This window comes from Lepidochelys olivacea, assembly GCF_965140295.1.
Source record: "Lepidochelys olivacea isolate rLepOli2 genome assembly, chromosome: 8".
In the NCBI taxonomy this organism is placed as follows: Eukaryota; Metazoa; Chordata; order Testudines; family Cheloniidae; genus Lepidochelys; species Lepidochelys olivacea.
In genome coordinates, this window is record NC_140418.1 from 64,361,028 (window position 1) to 64,373,137 (window position 12,110).

The 12,110-nt window shown below is 36.5% G+C and overlaps 1 protein-coding gene across 2 annotated transcripts in view; it reads right to left on the reverse strand.

Moving 5' to 3' along the window:
• Positions 1 to 12,110, reverse strand: part of DENND1B (DENN domain containing 1B) — a 237,433-nt gene that overhangs the window by 32,890 nt on the left and 192,433 nt on the right. For both annotated transcript variants that reach the window (XM_084637445.1, XM_084637446.1), the window contains 2 exons: positions 8,592 to 8,693; positions 635 to 725 (listed from right to left, as the gene is read on the reverse strand). In XM_084637445.1, the coding sequence (XP_084493571.1) occupies positions 635 to 725; positions 8,592 to 8,693 (193 nt within the window). The remainder of the gene's footprint in view (positions 1 to 634; positions 726 to 8,591; positions 8,694 to 12,110) is intronic.

Sequence of the window (12,110 nt, forward strand, 5' to 3'; positions counted from 1 at the left end):
TGACTGAATACAAGCAGGAAATAGTAGATATGCTTAAGAAGAAGATATATTTTTATACTGTCACTTTTTAGACTCGAACTGCACATTAAGATTATTTATTTAAGCACAGTGCATTTTGCTTGAGATAGTAATTACTCATATTTTGGAGAAATTTGACTTCGGTATATTGCAGAACTACATGAGATACATGAAGGAATTTTTAAAAGAGACATTAGAAAATAACTAAATTAACCGTTATTAAAAAGGAAGGGAACTAGGGAACTAAAGTCTTCCAATTATTACAAAAAATATACTTTAGCCAGTAAATATCTAATCAGTTATTGAGCAAGCCAATATTTTAAAAACATCTAATAAAATCTCATCTGATCTTGATTTTATAAAAACTAGTTTATTACAGTAAAACAATTCCATTTATTTTCATTTAATGCACTGCAAATGTTTGGCTAAATAGCTAATTCGCTATTCTGCTACCGATATATAACAGACTGAAACCCTGCTAAGAATGAATCAGAGGCATTTAAACTGGATAAGTGCTTATCTGACTATGTTCAAGTCAATATGATATCGTCCTCAACAGCTCCTGTGGAAGAGGCAATGATATATCGAAACAAATGTTCCTAAAATAATTCTGTACCTCCACAGAAGCCTCCAGAAGTGATCTCTTCTTCAAAAACATCCGAGAACCCTCTTCCTGCATTTAGCTTTGATAGTCGACCATCAATAAACTGCAATATAAAAAACATGAGTCAAAACTATGTTGGCCTTCCTTAGGTTTCACAATATTAAATTAAAGTATATATACGTTATATGTAAAATATCTATGTCAACAAGAATATAACAGATCACAAGAATGCTGTAATAATTTTGGATAGATATTATAACAATGGATATACATACAAGTGGCAGAAATATTATCACCATTTTACGAGTGGTTTTAGTATTCTTTTCTAGTGTTGTTTGTTGTGTGTGTGAACAAATATAAAACTTAATATATTTTAAACTAACAAGGTTATTCCTGGAATGAAATTCCAAATAACTTGTTGCTTTGAAAGTATTTTAATTTGCTTTCTAGCTCATTCTTTTTCACAGGAGATGATGTGAAAGTTTATTAAATTTATTTCATAAGAAATGTTTAATTTCAAGTTTAAAATTATAATCACTTATGGATATTGAGACATTCACTCATGTCGTGTTTGAAAGATCATGAACTGGCCTCATGTCATGTCCCTGATGCCTTTCCAGATAAGTATCATTGAATCAGAAGAAAAAGCTAGTTGAAAAATGAGGAAGATTTGTAGTTGAAATTTGGACACATTTTGACCATCTCTAGTTCAAAGCAAGGCTGAGCTGGGATATCTGATGCCCACTGACTGTGCACTTGAGAATTCTGGCTGAGGATTGAAACTCTTCTGGGTGAGGAGTTATGCAAACTGAGAAGAGTTTGGATCACAATCATTTTATATGGATGGAGAGAAGCTGGTAGTTGCAGCCTTTAAGGAACAGTGGCAACAGCAACAAGAGGGATGGAAGGATATTTTATTTAAATGTAGGAAAACTCAATGCACTGAACTGCCAACATAGAAGCACTGTGTAATACAGAACCATATTTTAAGCTTGACCTCTGCCAGTCTACACCTGACTGTGTGCTCATACTGGTCCATACAGCCACACTTTTCAGGTGCAAACACATACATGCCTGCATGTTTGAAAATTCTAATACCTGCACGTTTGTGTGTATGTGCATGAATCCATGGAAGTGTCAGAATTTTCACCCACAAAACAACTTTCACTTAATGGGATTTGCAGATACAGATTCTAACACATGTCCATATTCAGGTGCATATGCCCAAACATGTCAGAAACCAAGAACGGTGAACATAAAATAAACGATCATCTACTATAACCTCCCAGAAGAAATGAACACATTCTTTTAAAGATTCAGTTTGCCTTTCAGGATTAAGACTAGTAATGCAGGCATTTCTAATATGCTTTCAAGAACTAATCTATGCATTTTAGTTTGAGTAAGCAAGCTCAAGTCTGTACAGAGATAAATTGAGAAAACATTTTACTGATTATTTGTTTTCTAGCAGGAGTTACTAGATATTCCCAGTTACTAAAATAGCACATAGAAGCTAACAGAAATTAATTATTTGGCTGAGTGTCATACAGTATCACAGATTATCCAAACAGTACTGTCAGTGACAATCTGATGCTTGTCAATGGATAGACTGATGACATGAAACAAACACCATTCTTCAAGTACAAAAAATTCCAGCAGCAATAATAATAGAGCACATGCTGTCGAAGATAATCATTCCATGTTCTTTCTTGGCTAAACTCTGTTTTATTTTTTCATTCTGACTCCAAGTAGGCTTCTTTCCAAATGGGTTTGGTTCATGGTCAGACCACTATGGGATCACTGGATTATTTCACAGTAAGAAAAAGAGATAAGAGCAATAAGAGCATCTTTAGCTACTGCTGTGCAGAAAACAGACTTTGAACTGCAAGACATTATCTCTTCGGGGAAAGTTATGAATTCATTCCATGCCATAAACCAACCCATGATTTATGGGCACTCTCATCATTTGGTAAAATATCAACAGAAAATGGAGAGGCTGGCTTTTAGTTTTCAGTGCACGGATTAGTCTAGCAAAACATTTAAAAGTAAATACTGCCAAATATAATTGTTAACAGAAATGATAGAAACTTATTTGAAGGAAGTAACAGTATTATTATTAATTATATCGAGTATCAGAAGTGAGAGTAAAGCCATTCCAGTTTTTGGGGTTTTTTTTGTTTTTTTAAAAGCAGTACATAGCGGAAAGCTTGGGTAACGTTAGTACAGCCCAAGTATAACCAGCATGGCTCTCTGTCCCCTTCTGTAGGATGGACCTCAGAAAGGCTTCTGATTCTGTCTGGTCTTTGAGCTATTAGATCACGGTCTTTTAGTTAAGGTAGTAGAAGCTCATGCTTTTAGATCCACAGAACCTGAGTTTGATACCCACTATTGACAAACCACTCAGTGGCACTGCATAATTAACTCAGAAGGAAAAATACTTATCTGCAATGTTGCTTCTCTGAAGACATCATTCTGATAGGATTCTTCCTTTGGGTCTTAGCTCCTCAGTAAAAGAATAGCAGGACTCCCAGAGTTCTTTAAGCATTTTGCCCTTTGAGGATAAAATATGAGCCAATTCCCTTGTGAAACTTTGTGTGCCACTGCCTGTAGCGAACAGGAGACGCCAGCCAATTCATTTGGTTGTGCAGAAGACAGAGCTCCCATGATAAGCCAATTCAAAATTAGGTAATGCAATCTAAAAGCATGCTTCAGAGGAGAAAACAATCAGGTATGAGAAAGAAATCACTTTAAAGAAAATAATTTCTGAAGTGATGTAGGAGAATGAATGAAAATCCTATCGTAAATCGAAAAGGAGGACTTGTGGCACCTTAGAGACTAACCAATTTATTGGAGCATGAGCTTTCGTGAGCTACAGCTCACTTCATCGGATGCATGCAGTGTGAGCTGTAGCTCACGAAAATTTATGCTCAAATAAATTGGTTAGTCTCTAAGGTGCCACAAGTCCTCCTGTTCTTTTTGCACATCCAGACTAACATGGCTGCTACTCTGAAACCTATCGTAAATTGTATCTTCAGGAAAGCAGAATTAAAGGTAAGTAATTTCCGCTTCTCTGTAGATATAATCTGTGAGTATTCTCATTTTCGAGGAGGAGGAAGCTTAAGGAGTGACTCATAACAAAAAAATAACCAAGGTTTAACAGCTTCTGCAAAATCTGGAGGAAACAGTTTCTTTTCTCATGAAGTTGCTGTCTTGGTGCCCCTTCAAAAGGATATGTATCTGAGTCCAGACAGCAGTCCTTATCACCCTGAACTTCTGCCTGCTCTGACTCAAGCAGCTAGAATTCTGTAAGTGAAGTGGGGGCCTGGAGCATCAACAGAACATCATAAAGCATTCACGCTGATTTTGCTAGAGCCGTTAGGGAGGGTGCTAGCACTGCGTTCCTGATGCTCACTGGTCTTGGCTGACTCAAGCTTTTTCTTTCAAGGGTTTACACTTTGCTCTAGCTGGGTCATTTCGTGGTAGACTTATAGGCGTTTTCCTGGGATGTTCCAAAGAGGCTTGAGAGGTGCTGCCCATGTTTCCTTATCAAATAGGGTGATATCTGAATGCAAATCTAACACGTGTGCACTGGGGTTGACTTCTAGGCACAGTGCAAAGAGTATGGTTGTCTATACTGAATATAGTTCTGCTGCATGGCTTTAAGCTGTGGAGCAGAGCTCTTTCCTCCTTTGAAGATGGGGTACATAAAGAGAAAAAAGATGCTGGAAACACTAAGAGGTTGCTGATGCAACGAGAAAGGAAAATGTACATTGGAACCCCAAAACAATAAACACCAACACACTAAAAAATGCATCTGAGTGCTCAGGCAAAGGTCTCACAATTCAGGCAACTTGCCAAGCCAGCTGGATGTTTGTAGAAAGAATGAGAAAGATATAAGCAGTGGGAAGAACTGGAGGAAGGCAGAGTTCAGCGAGGAAAAATACCAATATGTTATATAATGGGAATTTATAGTTAACAGTATGTACCTTAGAAAATCTCTATGCTGGTCCAGATATTCCTTATGAATGAGTTATTATTTTCACTGGACACCCATCAAAAATATTTAAGGTCCAAAATACAACGACTTATAGCTGGTGTTTGAAGCTGGGAACAAGCAGTAGCTAAACTCCAGACTTCTAACATGAGGTTTAACAACAGTAATATTACATCATCCTAATAAAAGGAGACTGGACTGGAAAAAAACCCAAAATTAATAAGTCATCCCAAAAGGCTGAAGAAAAGCTGGAAAAGGAGTAACACAGCCGTCAAATCTAAGGAAATACAAGCTGTTGAGCCTGAAGGAAAAATTGGCATATCTGACTTATTTAATTAAAATATGGACCTCTTCTCAGGCACAAAGCTTTATCTACTGAAATTAAATCTCCTCTCAGAACTAAAGAATAAGGCTATCTTGGTTTTAAACATGAAAAGTCTTGATCAGGGCTGAGGGAAACTCTAAAAATCCACAAATGGGTTATAAAAAAGGGCACCAAATGCCGCAGGGGTATAAACCCTGTTCCATATAACATGCTTTTAGTTAAAATATTGCCATGTCAATGGGGAAGTATAGCAGGAGGAAGGCCAGATTCTATGCTAAAATTATACAACTGAGAGGACTTTAATGATTTCGGTACGAAGGCAGCAGTCTTCTACGGATATAATAAAAAACATTCTAGTGGGTCTTTAAAAATAAATTTAATCTGATCTGGGACCACAAACCCTACTATGCATGAATCATAATTGTATTCTTACTGCATAGTGTCACTACAGGGCATAGTGAAGGTGGTTAGATTTCTTTTAAATTTAACCTAACCTGTGAATTTCCAGGATTTATTTATGCTTGATTTGGGTATCATTACAAGACTCCTGTAATGTGTACCCTAATCAAGCTTACTGTATTTTTGTCTTGAAAATATCAGTTTTTAAGCAGACAGACCAATTTCCACCTATGAAATTTTATCCTGGGATTTGAAATCTGTGTTATCTGTGGCTAATGCAACATCATCTGTAACACAGAATATGTCAGTCAAAGTCTGCCATCCATTACACCAATGCTACACTATTGACTTCAAGAGACTAATGCTAATGAGTCTGTGGGTAAAAGTTTGCCCTGCAATGGAGTGTAGTTAATGTCTCTGATGATGAAATAATCCAACTGCCTCTACAACAGATGCAAGGCCAACAGGAGGAAAAAATAGTTTAAAAAAATGTTTTTGTCACTAAAGTGAAAAGATCTGACTTTGGACATACATAAGGAGCAGATCTGCTGAGTAAGAATGTTAAATTTGTACACAGTCACTTCTTAGAGTCAAAGCAGTCAATACATTAATAATCTAAGAAGCTTTAGGAAAAGAAAAAAGGCAACTAAACACAGAATGCTTGCCCTTTTTAGTTTACTTAATTCCAATGGCTTCTTCTTTTACTTCCCCCTTCTTCCTTTTCTTTTCCACAAAACAAATATAGGTATGTCTTGAACTTGTTTACAGATTACTGGTTAAATGTCAGTGTTTGCGAAGTTATCCACTGCGGTAACATAATGTTCAGATACACTTTTGATATGAAGGAACTGCAGTATCTGAGACAGTTTATGTGCTAAACAAAAGAAAGAAACTAATTACAACAAAAGATAGCAGAGGTGTTAAGTGCAACATTACAGTCTATAGATTCTTCCCCAACCAACCTCAGAGATCTTGAAAAACACACTTCATAATCACTCAACAGTGGACAGGCCATCTTTGATAATAAATGTCTATTACAAAGCTTAATAATTCATATTATTATTCAAATAGTATGTGGGATATAGAATAAGTTTGGTCAAATACATAATAAAGTAAACAACAGACAATGAAGACAAGTGTTTGTTCTGGATAACAAGGAGCTACAGATAATTTAGGTCAGCTATCAGAAGATGAACTTTCCTGGGAGTTAGTATAGTCATGTAATGGTTCTTGATTTAGCTATTCCGTGGTGCAAATCCACCATTGAAAGTACTGCATCCATTGAGAAGTGTTGCAGAGTTTGGTGGTAAGAATGGACCTCAGTTGCAAAAACAAAAAAAGAATAAGTGCCAGGGCAGCACTTCTGAAAGTGGCAGACAAAGCTCATATGCAGCAAAAAAACTGCAGTTAAAACACCTCCAGGCAGACCAGCCTAGGTGTCTAGGCTGCTTTCAAGAATTATTTTCTGCTAAAAATAATGCTCCGTATCAGGAACCCAGTAAACTCATGTTAGCCTTTGAAAACACAAACAACCTTGAAAGCAGCCCAGTTGTCAGTGGGGAACTGCTGGAGATGAGGCAGCTGCGCTGTGGATTAATTAGAGAAGTGAGAGGAAACACAGCAGATCATAACTAAAGAAAAGGCAACATATTAGCTATTAAAAACATTTAAAATATAATAATTTTAAGATATTCTCATCTTCAAAGGTATATTACTTCCTCGGTATGAAGAAATGTCAGAAAAATAATAAAATTGTTAAGTGTTCTTTAAAATTACATATAAATTACAATTGAACAGCCAGATGGAAACTGACAGAGCTCTAATAACTTCAGTGGAACTACTCTAATTTACTCCATCTGAGGATCTGGCCACAATACTCATATCATAATTCAGACTCTTCGGCATGAGCAGTAGCCTTTTATTGACAAATATCCCTGATAGCTGAAGATACTCAGAAACATGTAACACTGGATCACAGCAATAAAAATAATGATGTTTCCATGTTATATTACTTTCTCTACCACCAATCTTAATCTGGTAAACACTTATAAATGTTTAAAATACCTCTTTTAACACTTCATATAAATGAAACCTTTGCCCCTGCAGATATAATACAGTTAAATAAAATAAACTGGATTCTAAGAGTTGATCCCTGGAGTACTCCATCTATTATTCTATTATTTTTAAAGTCTGTATTTATGTTATTTATTTGTAGGTATTTCCATAATGTTGTCCAATTAGAAAAGTGTCTACCTATGACTACTACAAGCTAGCATCCTTGTAGTTTATAAATCTCTACCTTAGCCATTAATCTTTGATACAGAAACTTGTCAAATGCTTTTTGAAAATCAAAGTATTCTACATCCAATGAATTTTCCTTATCTATTATGATAGTATATCTTCAAAGAACTCTAGCAGATTAGTTAAGCATTTACTCCCCTGCCTGAATTCATTCAGGCTAGCTTCAATCAAACCATGTTTTTTCTAGAAGTTTTCCCACCTTATCCCAGAAGATGTTTTCTCAGATTTGCGCGCAAACAAAGATAAGCTTACTGGTCTACAAGTTTATGGTCGGTCTCTTGACCCTCTTTCAAACAACTAAATTACATAAGGGAATCGAAAGGGAGGACAAAGAGAAAAGCCAGGAGAAAATAGCATGAAAAAAGTGTATCATGGATCGTGCTGAAGCCATGTTGTGTAATACTACAATAGTTATTACTGAGCTGTAAATCCTCCATAGGAAATGTTGTTTTGCGGTCAACCAAACTCAATACGGAGGAATTTTCATGAAACTATTAATTTATTTGTTTGGCTGAGGTCCTGATTTTGAAAAATTCTGTGTAACAAAGTGTTAAGTGCTTTGGTCCTTTGTCCGTTGACCAATAGAGCCTGACTATACTGAAGAGGCTGAAAAGTTCAGCTGCTAAAGTTCAGGGAGCTCCTTGCTTTTTCCTTTTCAAGGGAGTTCTTGATTGGCTCCAGAGGCAGACACAGCCAGTCATTTGCGGGTAAAAGTGGGGACTGTGTTTGTGCCTGCACTGAGATACAATGGGATTGGGAAGATTCTTTCCACACTTATAGGAGTTAAACATTTGCCATTCCCCCCTCTCTCCTATATTTCCTCTCAAAATGGTCTTCCTGAGAGCTTTCAAAAGCTGACAGGCAATGGATACAGAGGCAGAGAGGACAACATATACGTCTGATATCTGTTAGAAGGAAACTGTTAGATCACGAGGTCAATTGGCCTGTCATACCTGTTTAAAAAGTTGAAGATTCACTGCAGTTTCCAGGAACTGTTTGGTAGTACTTGAACGATGCTTCACAAAACTGTCCTCACAGAAAGTGATAGGCTCTCCCTAAATTTAAACAGAGCGAGTTAGAAGGTACTCCTAGCTATAACCAGTACTGGCACATTTAAAATTCTCCTTCATCAATTTTTCCCCCTTAAAAGTTAGCACGTACAGTTACTGCCCTTCAATCAAAGAGGTATTTACTGAATTCAAAAGGAAAGTAGGCAGAGACAGTGTAATAAAACACTGCAAACACTTTAAAGTTTTCACCAAAATGCATTTTGATGGTGACAATGTTCTGCTTGAGTTATGAATCTTAACTACTGTACAACATTACTCTGATTTAACTGCACTTAAACCAACGGCAGAAGCAAGCAGAAACTCTGAATGGACACCAACATGTTAAGATTATCACCAGATTATTTGTCTATTTGTTGTGCTAAATATAACATTAATGTGTGTGCAGCTAAATTTGATTAACCAGGAAATAATTAAGAAAACATAACTATTTTCTGTCACCAATTTCACTGTCAAATTAAAGACTCCTCCTGTCATTTCTGGGAGTTATTACATAGTCATACAAAAGGTTTAAAAGAGGTCAGATGAATTGTTAATGCAGTAAATCGTGCGGCTTGTGGAAAAGAAGGTAAGAATAATATGAAGAATACTGAGTAGACACGTCAAAAACATAAAGTGATGAGACAAGGTAAATATATATAGTCTTTACTGCAAGCTAATATATGCTAATCAAAGTAAATGAAAATAGTAAAATTATATTGTAACTCCTGTGTTATCCCTTAACTGCCTAAAAGAGTATCTGTCTCTACTGTATAGTGACCAAATCAAATTACAGGAAGAAGACTCCCTTAAATTATATTATTCTGCTGTTTAATTTCCATAAACTCCACTAGCACAGAGAAGGTTCTAAATATTTTAATACATCAATGTATATTCTGCATATTATTTCCATGATAATGATTCAGAGAGATATACTGCAGGGAGTATTGTCATGCAGGCAAAGGACCTACCCGTCAAGAGCATATGCCTTCATGGTTTAAAAAAAAAAAAAAATACACCAGGTTGGAGGAGTTTACCCTAGATTTAGGTAAATCAGACAATTTGAGGTCCTGCATAAAATATTAGAATGCACAACTGACTCAGCTAATAGAACATTTTACTACCATGGACTTTTACACATGGTAAAAGCCCAGAATGGGGTAAAAGATACCCCTTATGTGGATCCCTACCATAAAGAAACAGAGGAACCTTTCAAACACAAACTGCAGGCCACTTTGAAGACAAACATATTTCTGCCAATGATCACTGCCTCCTCCTGCTCCTATTCCTATTAACTCTGGCAACCTTAGGTGCTGCTTTACACAAATTGTCCTAAATTCTAGTTTACAATGTAATTCAATGCTTAAGGATTGAGAGAATGAGTTTCCCTCATGTGATCTGTCAGCACTTTATTGAGTTTGTCCAAAAGTATCCCTAAATCATCTTCAAATGATCTTTATGTTATATTTATTTGTAAATGGTAAGAGTATTATCTAAAGAGATGTTACATTAAAGCCACTGATGTCATTTTAAAACCTTGTTTTGATATTTCCAAGTGCTCCCTTCCATATTGATTTTTCAAAGACTAGATCTTGGATGCCTTAGGCTCCAGTTCATCAAAGCACATAAGAACATGGTTAAGTTCATCCCTATTCAGCACAGCACTAAAGTACATGCTTAATTTTTATTGTACAATCCTCCCTTCTTTATGGGATGTATGGAAGCTGTGGTGCACGATCCCTTTTCAATGCAGTACTTGGAAGCTCACCAGCTATACCACATCTCAGGGCAAACAATTTAAGTTGCCGTAGCTGCTAGGCTGTAGTACATATTAGATCTGAATAAGCGATCTACCAAATATCTTCAAAATGCCACCCTCCCCCCAGGCGCCCCCAATCATCTGCCTCTCTGACCAACTCATCACCAACCAGCCCCCCAATTCCACAGAACCTTTCTTTGTTCAGTAGATTTGTCACAAAAGATCACAACAGCTGAGATAGCAGAAATGCTTAAACTGAATCCTCAGATTTAAATGGCTGCAAACTGGAAGCATGATGTCTTTGAGAGAGCATTTCTCATCTAGAACTTACTTCCCCCATTTGTTCAATACATCACAAGTACACTGCAAGGTCCACCTCTTTACATAGGCCTTTACCTGAGGAACTGACCTGTGGCACACTTTTGGGAATGGAAAGTTGTTGATTCTTTTCGAGACATTGAGTCAGCTTGTAATGATTACTCTTTAAATACATACGTGCACCTAGAAATTTCAAAGAGGCTTATTTTATAAATAAAAAAAGCATCTAAAGCTGCATGTAGAGAACAGATAGACCCTCTGATGTTACCAACATATACCAGGGAAGTACCCTAGAACTTCAAACTCAGGGCATGACAGGTAAATAACGAAGAAAATTATTTTCAAATATTTTGATTTGAAAATATAAGGTCTAAACTATGCCCCCAATGTGTAAGAGTTCTGAAGAGAGGAAGTGAGCACAAATGAATTTTTCCCTTCCAGTGCATCCATATACAAGAGGCTAGTCCCAGTATGTGGCAGTGTAAAGCATGGATGGGGTGGCGGCGAGCAATACTAAAGGCATTAGCAGCCTAAGAGATGTTGGCTCTAAGGCACCATGTACCTTTGTGATGTGATGACCCCGTTGGGAGCGTGCTTCATCCATATTTTTAAAGCACAGAGAGGGATGTTCCCCAGCAGGCTTTTTCTAGCATCCACGGGGACATCATATTTCCAGTAAGCACTGTTCTATCTGCGCTCCCTTTGCAGTGCAACTCAGATTCACAAGCAGAACAACTGCATGTTAAATGTAATTTTATTTAGATCCATAAACAGTTTACATTCAAAAACAAAAGCCTTTAAGACTACATTAGTTTATTGTTATTCTTACCTGTATAAAGCAGGCTTGCTTGAAAAGTTTTACCGTTTGAAAGATTCTGCTCAGGAAATCAAAAATACAGAATAAGAATTCCTTTAGAACCAGCAGAATTTTTCAGATCAGTGCAATTTTTTCGGGGCATCCCTTGTACTTCTGAAACTCCATCTAGCAACTGAACTCACACCAAAGTTTTTCAAACCCTTATGTCTTATATTTTATTGGGTAAAATATTTTGATTAACATAAGATTGCATTAGGAATAACCCTGAAGTACTGTAATTATAAAAGGACTCTGAAATGCTTGATTACAAAAAGTAGAGTGAATTACCAATTATGAATAAAAATATTTATATCAGTTTTCTGATATGAACTGCACATTTCTAACAGATTTATTTTTACAAATACTATTAAATAAATTCAGAAACTTTGAGTTTTGGAGGAATGTTTCACTGATATTTAACTAGCACACAGTCCATTAGCCCCTTTAGTATTGATCTACAATGTACTTTCAAAGCAAGTTCGATCAAAACCCA